Below are 16,357 nucleotides of genomic sequence, written 5' to 3' on the forward strand. Positions count from 1 at the left end.
TGGATGGTAGCACARCCATCTGGTTTGTCTGCTGCTCCTGCTGGTTTTACATCATCTGCAAACTTGCTTAAGGTATACTCTGTCCCGTCATCTAAGTCATTAATGATGATAAGTAGTATTGGCCCCAGTGTCAATCCCTGGGATACCCCACTAGTGACTGGCATCTTTAGACAATGTTCAGGTCAGCAGATGGGGGCCTCCATCCCCCTCAGCAAGGAGTCTCTCAKGACTAGCACTCCCTGCTTTCTTGTGGTGCAGCTGCATGGCTTAGGTTTAGCCAGCACAGACGCTTCATTTGACAGAGCTCCCGGTCCCTTGTCTGCTATGAGGGCACTGAATCTATTCCATAGTTGCAAATCTTAAGGTGAAAGAGGGAGCCTTCCTCCTCGTGCCAGCAGTCACAAGCTTCCAGCCTTTGCCATCGTGAGTCTCTACTTCCCAACCCAGTAGGCGTGGACTCTACTTGCTCCTCCTTCAGTACCGTTAGGGGTTCAGGCTCCTGAAGCTGCAGGATCTCAGAAGATCTGGTCAGTCTTTMGTCATCTCTGATGCCATGCAGTCTGCTGACCTCCTCCCACAGCTCATTTACTTGGCAACACAGACCCTCAGCAAGCACCCATCTCCTGTAGGCTAGGAGACCTATATTCTGCTGCCCCCACTGCAGTGAGAGGCCTCAGACACTCCCTGCAGCCGGAGACCTGCATCCTTCTTCTGGAGCTCCATCTGGGTCAAAGCCTCTGACATTACAGACAYAGTTGTGCCAACAGCTGCTGGGGACCATGTCCTGTGGTGCATCGTTACTGTTGCTGAGGACATGCATGCTGAGCAAAGTTGCTGTCCTGCATAAACTGCTACATCTGATAGCTGTGTGCTAGGCCAGCACTTATACAGGCCTCTACCTAGTGCCTGCTGAAGGGGTGCTAGACCCTTCCCGATCAGGAGTCAGCTGGGACAAAAGCTCAAAGGACCCTTTGATCAAGAACAGCTGACAGCTTGTTAGAAGCTGCTAGAACTTGCTGGAAGTCACTGTTTCCTGTAGCTGCCCTTACTTGGCAGCAGCAGGTACCCTGGAGTTCCTCAAAGGTTGTCAGGGGACAACCTTTGCAACACTCACAGAGTCCCCTGACTACCTCAGATGAAGTTTCCAGAAGAAACRAAAGATCTCAAAACAGAGCCCAGAAACTGCTGTGCAAACTGCTGTGTCCGTTGGCTGCCTCTGTTAGCTGCACTCTTTATTCTTGGTATTTGAGATTCTGTTTAACAAGTTAGAATTATGTTGATATTTAATGCAAATACAGGATAGAGGTAAATCTCTAGGCTTAAATGCTATATTTACATATGTAAARCCTGCAGTCTTGATAAGTTACTTGTATTTAAATGTCCTAGTGCTTGAAAATAAGTTCTTACAGGACTAATGCAAAATTGGATGCAAAGAGGAGTCAAAAGTCAGGTGGGTTGTAAGGAATCAGGAGCTAGGGAGTTACGGTAGGGCAGAGCTTTGGGGTAAGTTCATGTGTTACCTTTACTGCAGTATGACCCCATTGCTACTGCAACTGAAGCACCTGTATTTTATGTACTTGTCTATTACAATAATCTCTAGGTTACATGTATGCATATATAGTATTTTGCTATATTAATTGTTACTCGATGGTGTTTTGCACAAGTTCCCTGCCACTTAGTACAAGGTGCATGTGTAGATATGCCCATCTTTGCACTGCTTAAGTAAGAACTGCTGTACTCTCTTCAGTGGTGTCGAATACAAAGAGCATTAGAAAACCCACTTTTATGACAGGAAGAAAAGGTTTGCTTCCTTTTCACATATAACTTTCTCTGCTTCTCTGCCTTTCCTGTGTCTTTTTGCCCTTTACAGTTACAAGGTAGGATGGTATTGTCCTACTTTTGCCAGTTAATGATAATTTTCTCTTCAGAGAAAAGAACTGTGATTTTTTTTCTTTTTAAGTTAAAAAATAACAAAAATACTTCATGTAGGCTATATGGCAGAAGAAAACGAGGTGTGAAAGATGAAAGGAAATTCAGAGTAAGTTTGGAAATCAAAGAAATGGGTTGGTAGAATTGTTGGATTTGGTTCTTTATTGTCCCTCTAGTTGATTTACCTATAACATCTCTCCTCTCCTTCTTTAAATGGGCTTATGTTCTATGATTTTAATTTCATAATGAATTTCATGTAGGAAAAAAAGCCTTAATGGGGAATGAGATTATTATTATTTTCTAACCAACCATCCTGATTATCTGAACTTAAAAGAAGCAAACATTACTGAAGAGATGGACTCGGGCATAGTTGTTCAGAAGCCAGTATTTAATAACAGAGGCAAAATAACCATCCCTGTAGTCTTAAAAGTGTGGATTTTTTTTCTCGTCAGCTGTGTTTTCAGTGAAAGGATGTTACATCTTTATTCTTTGTGCTAGTCCAACAGAAATAGAAAAGTCCATGGAGCATTTCCTCAAAATTCTCGTTGATAATTTATGAAATATCTGACCTTAAAATAAGAACATTTTTATTAGAACTTTACTCTTTCTTTCCCTCAATTCATTTCATAGTCTTTAACAAATGTGTAATAAAGTATTACATTAGTTGATTTATGCATTATTCTTATGAGTTTGGTCACTGGCTTCAGTTAGTAGATCAAGCCCTAACCTTTGATTGAGTGAGTTAAATGTTTCAGATACATGTTGCCTTGATTTTAACACACAGTTAGTGGCATGCTTACTGTAGCTGAAGATGAAATAAAGGGTAGAGAGAAGAAAACAAACAGCAGAAGGATGCTGTTGCCAACAGAGGAGAACTTGGAACTTTCCTGTGATACGCAGTATTAATTTCTAGCTGTGTTAGTATTGTTTAAAACTGCCACTTGTCTTTCAGTGTAGCAATGCATTTTGGTGTACGTTGAAAATCCATATACAGAGTTTCCATAAATAACATAAACCATAAATAAATAAAGTTTTGAACTATGGGACAAGAATAATTTGGACTCTAGTAGGAGATGTGCTACTGAAGGTGCTGTTTTTGAGTAAGACATTCAGAAAATCCTGACAGGTGGCAACTGTTACAGAGGCCATTCAGCAGCAAAGTGGAGCTGGCTCTTGTAACCATGTGGAGGTATTCGTGTTTCATATTAAGTCTTGTAATAATAATGGTTTTGGAGAGTCTGTAAACAAAAACAAATAAGCCTTTTGAAAAACCTATCTAAAAATTTGCTAGATTTGGTTAAATGTGTGGAAGAGTAATTAGTGCAGCAGAAATAGGTACAGTGTCTTGAAACAGGTGTATAACAGTTTAGCTTTAACATAAAAGAAAGCACAGGTTTTTGTTAAGGGAGTAAAAAGTGCAATTACTGTTTAGTACGTTATGTTACATTTGAAATGTTTTCAAACCGGATAGTTATGATCAAGCAATGAGTTACTTAAGGTTTTTGTCATTTACATCAGGTTTGCTCATAAAGTCTCTGCTTGTGAATGGGAATGGCCTGCCTTGAAAGGGCTGAGCTGGCAAGTTCCCTACCCCTAGTTTTCCAAGCTCTGCCATGAGTCTTTTATCCATAAATGTCCAAATCAAACATAAATTGGCTGCAGAACAACTCCRTTTAAGATCTGAAAAGAATTTCTGGCTTGCTCTAGAAATTGTGAAAAAGCTCAGTAGCTGATTCACAGACAACTCTGAATAATTTGTGGAGTAGACAGCTGTGCAACAGAGGTGGAATAGACAGTGGTGGATGGTAAACTTATCACCTGACCTACCTGTGATATTTGACAATCATGGTCAAAAGTAGTCAATGAAGTCAGGTGTATTTTTCTAGGTACTTGGAAGTGTAATGTTTGACTTCAGCTGATGATATTTCACAGAATCACAGAATGGTTGAAGTTGTTGGAAGGGACCTCTGGAGATCACGTCTTCCAACCCCCCTGCTCAAGCAGGGTCACTGTTGYGAAAGGAGTGATGCACTTCACTCGTAAGAGGGAAGCAGAGTAAGACAGCAACTTAACAAAGTTCAATCGTAAATAAGAACAATTTAATGAGGTTCGATTGGCAAGGTTCACTCAGTTAGTTACTGCATGAAGGACAGGGTCAGATGCGTGCGCAACGGAGACCCTCCCGTTGAGTCATGAGGTTCAGACTGGACCCCCTTGCTTTCTAAACTCCTTTKGAGAGGAGCCTAGGTGCGGCTGGATCCAGTCCTAGTCCCAGACTTGGTCAACGGTTTATGTCTAAGRGATTATTTGCGCAATTAGTCAGAGATATAACTCAGCAAAGTTTCGTGAAGTCGCAAAAGTTCAGCACGCTGTTAATCACTTACCGAGGATCTGTCGTGGGTAAGGAATCTCTCAACCTCGAGGAGTAACCTTGAGAGGCGTCCCTGCTCAAGGGGAGGTTCTGCAGTGCAGCCCACTGCCGCGCAGGAGAGCTCCAGGGGCTCTGGGCTGCCCCCTRTTTATGGGGGGGAGATGATTGACTCATMGTCRTATTTGCATACTAGACRGGCCTTAGTTGGCGCGTGCTCAACCRGCCCCTACATACGTGCTGTTTACAGGGAGGTCAGGTTGAGGGGGAGAGAGCACATCAGTGGTGGGGGGGGGAAGGAGCACACTGTCACAGTCACCTAGAGCACGTTGCCCAGGATCACGTCCAGACTTTCAAAATGAGACTGCGTAGGGGTGGTGTATATCTACAAAGCAGTTTTTGGAGCACCTGAATATAGTTTGTAAGAAAATGTGCAATAGATTAGAGCCATAGAAAAATTTCAGTTGAAAGGGACCTCTGTCAGTCGTCTAAGGTCCAACGTAGATGTTTGGGAAATAAAACGTTCGAGAACTCAAAGACATTGGTTCCATAGGATGAAGTGGTGGGTGAGTATGTGGATGAAATTGTGCTACCAGTTGTTTTGTTTTGGAAAGCACACAAAAGCTGAAAGACTTGTATAACAAGTCTTTTTGCTGCATTTTTGATCTTTTTTTGAGGGGGGGGGGCTGGATGAAGTAATACATGTACTTAGGAGGCTGATTTTGATTTTTGTTTACCCCTGCTTTGTAGCAACAGAGTTGGAAAGATTTGATGTGACCTTGGTGTTAAGGGAGATCAGCCTCATCATCTCCCCTTTGCATAAAGCTATGGAAAGTTCTGTTTTATATGTATATTATTTTCAGTTATTATTTCTGTTACAAGGCATTTCCCTTATTTTTCTTTTCAATATTAATCATTCTCAGGTCAGAGTAAATGACTCCTTAAAACCAGCATGGCTTTGATGACAAAATGTAATGATTTCAAACTACCAGAGCCGGTGACTGCTCCATGACTATTGATGAGTCATAAAGTCAAGTCAAGGCCAAATCCAGCCTTAAATAAGCTGGGAAAATTCCATTAACACCACTGGAGTTGCTTTATCTTGACCTGGACCTGAAGCCAACTTCACCTCCAACACCTTTGGCGTTTTTGCTTCTGTTTAATACTTCTTGGTTTGCTTATAAAGCCATAAATATTGATTTACCAAAGTCTGCTAAAAGCTGTATTTTAAGAGTCATAAAAAAGCTGAGCAATTCAACAAATAGGTATCATTAGGGTGAGTGTCTGTGTACAGAATTAGCCTTTTGTTTCTGTAAATATAGCTTAGTTTATAAAGAATGTTGTTGGTATTGCTTTATTAAAAAATTTAAAGATTAGAGAAAGGGATGGGAGACCTACATCTTTTTTTTTTTTTCCCCCAGCTGAATATTTATATGTTTACAAGTTAAAATGTACTTTTAACAGTTATGAATTGTAAAATACTCCTTTTTGCAACTAAGGCTGAGATAATGCTGGAGTATTTAAGAAAAAGGCTAGTTATCATTTTAGCAGTGAAATTGAGGGCATCTACTGTAAGCTTTAAATTGTTTTCAACCCTTTTAGAGCAAATGTACTTAATATCTGTATGTATTATTGAAAAATTGGAATTCTTTCATGATTCAAGCCATTACTTACTTACAGCAGAGTGAAGATTAGAATAAATTGTTTTTATTCTGGATGACATTACTTTTCAGTAGCCTGACTTCCTTAATCACAGTGAGAATTCATTCTTACCCTGTGAATTTTATACTGGGGGATGGCATTTTCCATTCGTTCAGAGGAAGAAAAACATTTCCAGTAAATATATTTATAGGCAATAACAGCTTAATACTCCTTGGAGATCTGGAACATAGACAGTCAGAATAAAATGGTTGGGGCAGCATTAGTATATATTACCACCAATTCTGTAAATTATCATAATATTATTTCTAGAAATTTTGCATACTTACAGTACAAGAAAATGTTATTAACATAACTCTTACTAATCAGAAAAATCACATTGAGCTATCTTTATGTGAAGTAACCTTTTTCTTTGAAAGACAAAAGCAGCATCTTAAGAGAGACACGTTAACATTTAGTTACTAAATATGAATGCAGAATTAACATGATTCCGGCTTTAGATATTCTTTTTCCTTGGCCATTTGTATTAACTGCCAGTTTTTGATACCATTGTCAGTATAAACATACATTGTTAAATTTATTGTTTGACATAAAATGCATAAACCGTTAAGTGTACTTCCTGAGGCTTTACTTTAACATGTAGCCAAAGTACGTCTTTGTCCTGTTTCTGTCATACACAAAATTGCTTCAGATTATGCATCACTAACCTGCTGTGTAACAACCCTGCTCATGTGCTTGCTCAGATCCAGTAGTTCTTTCTTCACTTCCATACCTTGTTCTTCTGTTACTCATTTCCATACCTCACGGTGATACCATAAAAATACTATTGTGATCACTTTCCCTGTCGGGATATTATTCACATTCCATATCTGCTATTGTTGAATTTTTCAATAAATTGTTTCAAAAACTGTGTCCTCCAGGTCTGAGGTATGCCTTTTAATTAATGAGAATAAAATACTCTTTCTTATGTTAGCATGTATTTTTAACTAATGACCTCACTCCATGGTTAGATCATGCAACTGTTTGTTTTATAGGAGATATATCTTCTTAGTATTATGAGAAGCTACTATCATGAAAAAAAATGCTAATCTGCTGATGTTAAGATGGCTCCAAAATAATCACATAGACCTGTATTAGCATTTCTTGGCAAAGAAATAACAGGATAAGAATATTAATGCAATGATGGCAATCTCATTACCCTTTAGAACCTTTTAGTAATGATGTCAGAGTTCTGAAGAAATGCTTTAAATTCAGAATGTTGTTCAAATGAAATACTACTGTTAATGGCTAGCAACATTCATGACTATTGCAGAAAGCTTCCGGGAGCGTGAGCCCAAGTGGCTCATGTTCATGATGGATAGAACTACGGAAGGAAAAGCAAAGCCTAAGTGTATATCTGCCATCAGTACAGTGACATAATGCAGACACGTGTAAAGACATGGTCTGCTTTATATAGAAACAAGTGCATATCATACAGCTAGTAGATGCTCAGTTACTGGAGGTGTATTAGACATACTGAAGCTAAATTAGGATTTCATGTCGAAGAGCAGCTCCCTGCAGCATTTCACGTCTTACCAAGGGCAGGGCCAGACTTTGCAGGGTTTCCGCTTGAGACTTTCCCTTTTTACCCCCTTTTCCCCCAGAAAAGCAGCAGAAGCTGCGAGCTGCAGTGTTAATCCAGTAACCTGGCCGGAGAGAGGCACAATTAAAACTTTCATAGTTCTCTCAAATGCACAGCATGCCCCTTTTCAACAGAAACGGCCCTGCGTACTGTCGGATTTGCCTGTGTTTAGACCCGTTGGTCGGTCCATCGCGCTTAGCTCTTCTCTTCCTCCTGGATGGCGATGAGGCTCTCCGACTTTCCTCCGCTTTTCCGTTTCCATAAATGAGGCTGCACCTTTAGCTTTTATTCTGCCATTTTAAGAGTTTCCCTTGCCCCCAAGCATGCCATTTGCGCCTAACTCCTGCTTTTTTGGCTCCTGAGCGAGAGCATGGGCACGCAGAGCGCAAACCTTCCCTGGCATCAGCAGGCAGATTGTAAAGCTCCATTGGGTGTTGCTGCCCCTGTAGCTGTGCTGAGGGCGAACTGAACCGCTGTGCTTTGCCTGTAGGCAACAGCTGAAGAGGAGCGAGTAGCTCTGCCCCCTCTCTTCCTCTCCCAACATTAATTACTGATTGCACTTACAGTGAGGGATTAATAACCTATTCTGAAGTTCCTGAGACAAAAAATGGCTGTTCTGCCTCACTTCTGAGGTCACCAGTCTAATACATGTTCATGCTTTAACCCCGAATGAGAAGCTGTTTGAGCATGGTAATATTAATGGCCAGGTTGTGGTGCAATGCCTTTACAGTAAATCATATTTATATAGTAATCTCAGTACACTAGAAACAGAAGTATTAAGTAAGAAACAAGTTTTCATCTATAAACTGAGGGAGTGGACAGACTTGTTTTTCATCATTAATTTTTTTACATTGATGTTTGAATCAAATTTTTGCCTCAAAATACTTAAAAGACATGATGTGCAACAGACTTGGCTTTGTCTCTAATGGATTAATTTAGCAGCCCATATTAATGTGACTTTAGTCATCAATAAAAACTACTTGTGATGTAATTGCGTTACAAAACTGAACCTTTTGCCAGGTAACATTTCATATGTATTTAAAAAAATCAAATTTATTGTCACTTGCATATGGTAAGATGATGCTGAAAAATATGTTTTTTGACAGCCACATAGAGAAAAACTGCTAATTTTACAGACTGTACTTAAATGTAAAGAATTTATTTTACTGAATAGGTGGTTTTATTAAAGTATACTTGGGCAAAAATAGTATTCTGTCCTGTGAATGTATGAATTTTATCTATACTGTGCTTATTTCTTTCTCTTGTCCATATCTTTCTTTCTTTCTTTCTTTCTTATTAATTTGCATCCTTGGGAGTACTAGATGAATCAGGGATTAGCTATGAGACAGAAAGACTTACACGTTTAACCTGTCACTTCCATTCTGACACAGGTTGGTAGAGATTGACTGTGTGAAACAGATTTAAGTCTGAATTCTCCAGGGAGTTGACATCTTTCTTCAGAAAYACACTTTGGGAGACACTGAGAAAGCATTAGGAAAAATATACATTTATCATTGAATGAAATAGTTACAACTGCTATTTTGAATGAAATGTGTAAGATAAGTAGAGTCATATGTTCTTGCATCATGTCCAAAAGCAATTTTTTTTTGTTTATCTTTTCTTGGCRCGGAAAGAAAACAAAAAGCGGCATGTCATCTACAGAGGACGTTGGAACGCGTATCACAGTTGATCTGGCTAAATTACGTGACAGAGTTAGAAAGGTAAAATTAAACTTAAGTAGTTTATTGGTTCCAATGCTGTTTTAAATGCTAACGTAAGGATTTGGAGTGGTTTGCTTTCCTGAAAAGACGTCAGATTCCTCAGTGGAGTTTGTTTCACCTGACCCTGGCTGTGTAAGCGCTGGACGTCTCAGCCGTCGAGGCTCTCTGCAGTCAGCGGAGGGGGCGGCGTGCGCGGGGGGTGACTCGGGCCCTGTCGCGGGTGCTTAAGGTCGGGCAGAAAGCGTTGCCGTTGCGTCCTGTGCTCGTCCCTCCCTGCTGGTCACGGGGGCAGCGGGACACCTCGGTGCCCGTGCGTCTCGCACTGGCCTGCGTAAGACAAGTACCACTTTAACAGCTCAAATGTAGTAAAGTGTGTAAAAGTTGTTGAAAAATTTAACCAGTCTTGTACATTTCTTAACACATAAAACCTGTAATAGTGCTTGAAATGACATTCTGGGCAGTGACTATATCAGATGCTGTGTGCATATCAAATAATATGTTCAACCTTTCATGAATCACACTGACAGACCCATGGAATATTACAAGCCGAGGAAGCTGGATGTTTCAGGTTCTGCAAACTGTTGTCATTCTTTTCCAAATAACTGTAGGCTGTCTGCTTGAATCTGGTTCACAGAAGTAAGATAAAAGCGTTAACATCTGATGCTGTTCTGTAGCATGTGCAAAATGGTCTAATTTTCATTTAGCAAATATCGTCCTCATAAAATACCCTACTTGACGTAGTTCCTTTGGCATCTTTGTTGGCAGTCTCAGAAAAAGGGCCAAAATTACAGGAGGTGAATGGTAGACACTTTTTGTCCTGAATTGGAAACTTTAGGTCAGAGAACAAACGTCTGCATGACAAAGGAATGAATAGCTACTGTGTATCTTGCAAATAAATAAAAAATGTCAGTTGCAGCCAAGCAAGCTTTACATGCCTTACGTTCACTTAAAAAAGTGAGAATCTCCTAAGCTCTAGCCTAGAGGCACTGTGTGCTTGCTGACACTATTAAAGGAGAGGTGCCCTTGTGACACACCAAGATGCATCCTTCTGCAGTTTAACAGGTGATGACTGAAGGGCTGTTCAGTCAAAGCTGGGATTTACTCCAGGAGCACGGAGGTGTGGGGTTGGAACAAAAATTCATCCACCCATTTAAATATTGACACTGGCTAGAGTTTTGAAGAAAGAGATAGTGGTTCTTTCAAAAAAAAAAAAGCAGAAGGAGAACATCCTCTGCTTTAAATCGTAGAATAAGTATATACTTACTATGCAAAAAATGATGCATTCTGTATTAGTCCCTTAAGGCTTCATTTTTATTAGTACAGTGGCATTTTAATTAGAATAAGTTCTGTTTTGTTAACAGGTCTTACATATGAATGATTTTAAAGAACTTCCTGGTTTATGTCTTGGAAGAAGACAGCCAATTACCTCTACTTTGCCCATCTTGCGAAAAAGAGAAAAGATTAATGTCAAGCAAGAAGGATCTCTGTGGAGGAAGGGTTAGTCATAATTCTTTCATAATACATTGTAAAATAAAAAAATCAGTAACCATAAATAAGATGAAACTTAGTATGAAGACAAGAGATGTTGTCATCCATGTTAGCCAGGTATGATACTTATTATTAAACTTGTCCAGAACTAGTGAGTGCCTTGGGGATAAGAATAAAGGAGCAAATCAGTAAAAGCCCCTAGTTCCTGGCTCCCAGCCCTTCCTGGGAGAGCTGTCGTGCTACTCGATACCGAAATGGCTCGCTATGTTCCTGAGCCTGCCAGCGTTGTCGCTTGTGGAAACCCATCTACAGGTGCTTTAAGTGCTGACAAACGCAGGCTTTGACACTTGAGCAGACATTTGGGTGTCTTGTTCTAGTAGAAGTGTAGATATTTCCAAGATAAAGTGTAGTGAAAACATTGCTTTTTGTCCATATTAGGAAAAATGAAATTCAGTACTCTAAACAATTCTTATATTCAGCTTTGGATAAAGTAGCTGAAAAGCTTGGGAAGGATCTACCGTGGTAGGGGCTATTTTATTCTGTTCTCATGGAAGCCTGGCCAAGTTTGGCGAATTCAGAGTGCACGTGCCATTTCCATGACGGACCTGAGGACTTTCCCTGCAGCCAGGGCTAGGACAAAGCTGAACTCGCCTCCAGCGATTACTCTGTGCCAGTACGAGAGCTTGGCACTAGGACAGAGACTTCTAGTCAGTCTCTGCTCAGTTTCCAATGTTGCCCTCTTCTGGTTTGAAAAAATAAACTATTTGATTTCTAAGAATAAAATAAAGCCCCAGGGAAATGGCAGAAGTAGGCTGAGACAAGGAGGCTGAAGGAGAAAAGGACTGAGGTATGATTAAGAAACAGAGGAGGCGTCTTAACTTTTAGTTTTTAGCAAAGACTTGACAAGGCAGAGCCGTCTGCCTTTGGTTACACTCAAGGAACACGGAACAAGGAGCGTAGCACAGTGTCTGAAACCTTCAGGGGCAGCCGCGTAAATTTCAACATAAAATTGCCAGCATCTCAGCTATGCAATACTCTTTTATTTTGCTAAGGCAAATCTTGTGTTTAGGCATGCTGTACCCGTTCCACAAAGACTTCTCTTCAGAAATAGTCCCACCCTTAATAACTTTGTAGAATTCTTATCCAGCCTTTCCCTCATACCCACCTGTCTCTGTACCGTGCTTACTCTTACGTGGGGTTCGTTGCTGTGTGCCTCTTCGGGTCTCATTGGCGAGATTTCTGTGCGTAAGGTGGCGGAAGAGTGAGTAGGCGCTCGCCGAGGGCAGGGAAGTCGGTACCCTTCGGGGCGAGCGCGGTGGTCTCCGCAGGGCGCTGCGAGCTGGATTCAGAGCTGCGCTGGGCACTGCTGCAGCCCAGGCGTCCCCCCGGTCGCTGAGCGCAACACGGAGTCGCAGGTCGGGGTTTGAGCGTGCTTGTTGTGGGTTGTGTCCTGCGGAAGTTGCATGGTTCGGAATAGAAGGAGAATTTGTTTTGGAGCTGATTAGACTGATTTTTTCCGGGAATTATGTTCTTTGATATTCTTTTATGTTGTGTTAATGAAAAGGAAGACATTTGGAAACAGATAGGGTAATTGTGCTGATGCTTATAAAACATACAGCAGTAGTTAAACAAATGTTGAAAAGATGATAATGATTATCCTTTCAGTTGCATAAAAGATGACTTTCTAATTGTGTTTAGTTCATCTTGATACCCACCCAGCATATTCGTGCTTGATGTGTGTTACAGCATACATCATTTTTCAGGATAATATAAAACTTCATTAGATGGGGGAAATGAACTTGTGAAACTACAGCAACCTGAGCACTCCAGAAATGTAAAGTTCATAGTAGTGTCTCGTCATTGGACAAAATCTTAATTCGTCACAGATATGCAGGCTGTCTAATCTAGACGATGCTGGAGGAGTAAATGATGCTCAGTCTAAACGTGGACAGGCTGAGGCTCTCTGACACACGGCGGCATTCTGCTTCAGCGATGAGTAGCGAGATCCCACGAATAGCATTTGGAATTACAATTTGCCTCCCAGAATAAGAGGACATCCCAGCAAAGGATTGTTGTACTGAGGATGGAAAGCAAAGTTTTTGTGAAATGTGAGACACAAACTAGATCTGGATTGTTTTCTACAAAGTTTAGATAGTCATGCTATCCCTGGTGTGTCAGACTGTGCTCTTTTCCAATGAAATTTCATGTTTTCTTTCCATTTCTGCTGAGTGAGAAGTCTTTCACTTCAGTGAAACACTGAATGTTTTCATTCCCCTCTTACATGTTGACAAATAGAAAATTGAGCCTTTAAAATGTAAAATTTGGTATTTACTACTTATTTCTTCTCAATTGCTCTGCATCTGATTGGTTTCAGCTGCTTGGAAATCTGACAATGTATTTTTCAAGATCGTAACTGGCAGACAGTAAGTCTTTAGTTGCAGCGTCGTCTCCTTTAAACAGTAGTGCACGAGCAGAACAAATGGGAGTTTGTTCCTGTGAAACTACTCTGTATTGGCTAACACTGTTTTGCTTGCAGTAGGAAAACGTCTGTAAGTTTTACTGGAATATAGGGGCAAGTGGATTTGATCTGCAAACGTGTAAGAAATTACTTTTTTGACTGTAGCCAGACAGTAAATCCTGGAAAAGAAGTTAAGGAAGACAAATCCGTCAAAGGCTGTTAAACGCAAAGCTACTCTGGTTCCGGCAGTCTTAAGACCCGGATTGCTGGAAGATAGGAGTGATCCTGGGGGAAGGGCTCTTCGTGCTTGCCCTGTTAATACTCTCTTCCTTGTGCATCTGCCGCTGGACATTATAGATATCAGCCTTTGGTCCATAATATTAAACAATAGAAACTGTTTAATAAATGAATAAAGTGAATAATAAATTGATAATAAACCATGAATTTTAACAATAAAATCAATTATTAAACAATAAAAAGCCTTTAATTCAAAGAAAGAAATCAGCAAAAAATTCTCCTACTTGGTCTCTAGGTGCTAGGGAGAGCTGGAAGGTCTGTGTGGAGTGATACCTCAAAGCCGTGAATTTCAATGTAGAATCTTGAGGTAAATTCAGATGGTTTTGCTACTTTTTTAAGTACTAATTTCTGTTACTTCCAGTGAGATTTTTTTTTAATGTTGTTTCACACCTCTTTAAATAATTTTTATTAGTGATATAAAAAGATCCTTAAAAAGTTAAGAAATAGCTACCTAACCTTATACCTTTGACCCTGGAACACGTACTCTTCCCAAGAGCTATCACAGCATACATTTTTTAATTTGCACTGTATAGACAATTCCTGCCACAAGATAGTATTACCAGTCTGAAAGTATAGGACCAATATGTTATTAATGAGAACAGTTACTGTCCATAATACTTATTTAAATGCCTCCAGAAAAGGTAAATCGTATGTACTGTAGCAATTTAATTGCTATGGAAGTAGCCCACCTTTCCCATTCTTATTATGCTGAACTCCTTGGAAGACTCGCAGAAGTCTGTTCAGAAAGTCCCGCTGTGGTTCACTGCTGCCGAGTCGTTTCTGCTCTCTGAGAGCAGCTCACCTGAGCGAGGATGCTGTTCAGGATCATGGGTGCAGAAGCTGCCAAAATACCTGGGAATTTGCCTTTTGTTGCCCCGCCGCCCCTTCTCCCAGCCGTGCGAGCTGCGTAGCGCGTAACTCCGCGTGCGCGGCTACGGCGTGCAGCGGCCGGTGCTTGGGGGCCCCGGGGAGGCCGTGTGCCGCGGGGCCGTGCTCGCTCCGGCGGCGGGACGCTCCGTCCGGACCCGAGCGGCCGCCGATGCCGTGGACCGGCCGCTGCACGGGGAGCCCGACCTCGGGCGGCCGCGGGTGTCGCACCGCGGCGTGGGCCACGCTTACCTCCGCCTTTTTACCTGAAGGTAATTAATATATTCATTTTTCCCTTTTGTTGTACCTCAGGCTCACTTCATTTTTCTTACCCACAGTCCGATCTGTTCTGTTCTCTTCTATCTGTCTTTCTGCCTCATTTTTTATTCATTCTTTTAATGTCAGTGAAGATAATCTGGTGTTTTTCCTTTATGTGATGTGCATTTGAGGGATCCATGATATCAGATCTGGCTGCCTCTGAGTTTTAGAGGGTTTTTCCACTGAATTTTTTAAAAAAATTTGGGGGGTTTCCTCATAAATGTGGATCATCCTGCTGAATTTGTTTATATGATTTGGATTCTGTAAGTTATAGAACTAGAAGCTTTTGCTGGGCTTTCTTGCATTTGTCTTTATTGCTTGTCTTCCGTGGAGCAAATGTATTCCATCACTACTCCTTTTCTTCAGTCCACTTCCTTGAAAAGCGAATTGTTTTTTAATCTAGCCCTGATTAATTATTCACGCTACCTCCAAAGTAGTATAAGTGGGGAAAAAAAAAAGAGCAAAAGAAGCAGGTATTGTAACTTTTTGAATGCTGTATGGAATGCTTGAATTGTTTTTTATTACAGAACACAATAAAAAGAACCTTGGCTTTATAAGAGACTTAGAAATAGAGGGCTTTGTTTTGCAAACAAAATCTCCTGCAAAAATAATTCATAATCTTGTATATGGACATGCTGTTAAAATTTTCCTTGTAAATAAAGTGACATAAACACTATTATAACCTCATTCATATTTGGATTATAAAAACAGGAGAATTGGATTTTATGTATGAATATAGTGGATGAAATATACAATTACACATAAATCTGATGTATAATTTCAAAGGAAATATTGGAAGAACTATTAGACCAGTAGATAGGAAATATATTATAAATGTGGACATGAAGGAACATAATTTGTATTATCATCTTCTATTTGTATATAATTTCATGCTGTGGATTTTGCATTTGTCAGAAGATTTTTAAAATCTATATTTAAAAAAGCTACCATTTTAGGAAGTTGTGAAACTTTGAGGAAATTACTTATTTTTATTTACTTTGTTTATAGAGCTCAGGGTAGAGAAACAGTTGATAGAAAGGCTTGATTTGACCTGTTTTTTCAGGCCTATTTTTTTGGAACAGTGCTGGACCATATCTTGGCACTCAGCACTTATGCTGTCTCAGGGAAAGTTCCTTTTTACTTTGAACCACTGCTTAGTAACCATGCTTATTAACGTGTTTGAACATGCAGACTCTGGGAGATGGTAACACAGTACATAGAGGACAACGTATTTTACTTGTATTTCAAAGGGCTGTAATACTTAATTCAGCACAACAAGACAGTAACTTGCCTTACATAGTAGGTATATTGTCATCAAATCTAAATTCTAATAAAAAAAGAAAATTTTTGAAATTCTACATTTTATATTCCAAAGACTGGATTTAATGTTATATTGTTTATCTTTTAGGTCCCCTGAAAATGGAAAACACTGATCTGGAGAAACAAACAGAAATGAAATTTAGCCCTTCAACTTCTAAAAATCCTTTTCATCCGGCTGATAAGCTGACACCATTTCAAGATAAACCGGCCACCTGGTGCGAGCTACAGCAATGTCATTTTCACAGTCATTCTGCTCCACAGCATAATGCCAGACACCATCCAGTTAGCTTAGAAAAGAGGGTTTTTGCTAG

General features: G+C 40.2%; 1 protein-coding gene across 1 annotated transcript in view; it reads left to right on the forward strand.

Annotated features, from left to right (window-relative positions):
• LRRIQ3 (leucine rich repeats and IQ motif containing 3) overlaps positions 1 to 16,151 on the forward strand; it is a gene marked incomplete at its 3' end in the record, with an annotated part of 33,990 nt that extends 17,839 nt beyond the window's left edge. The window contains exons 6-8 of the mRNA XM_026074482.1: positions 9,212 to 9,298; positions 10,660 to 10,795; positions 16,135 to 16,151. Of these exons, the coding sequence (XP_025930267.1) occupies positions 9,212 to 9,298; positions 10,660 to 10,795; positions 16,135 to 16,151 (240 nt within the window). The remainder of the gene's footprint in view (positions 1 to 9,211; positions 9,299 to 10,659; positions 10,796 to 16,134) is intronic.
• Between the last annotated feature and the right edge of the window lie 206 nt (positions 16,152 to 16,357).

Source organism: Apteryx rowi, unplaced genomic scaffold (assembly GCF_003343035.1).
Source record: "Apteryx rowi isolate R43461 unplaced genomic scaffold, aptRow1 scaffold_39, whole genome shotgun sequence".
In the NCBI taxonomy this organism is placed as follows: Eukaryota; Metazoa; Chordata; class Aves; order Apterygiformes; family Apterygidae; genus Apteryx; species Apteryx rowi.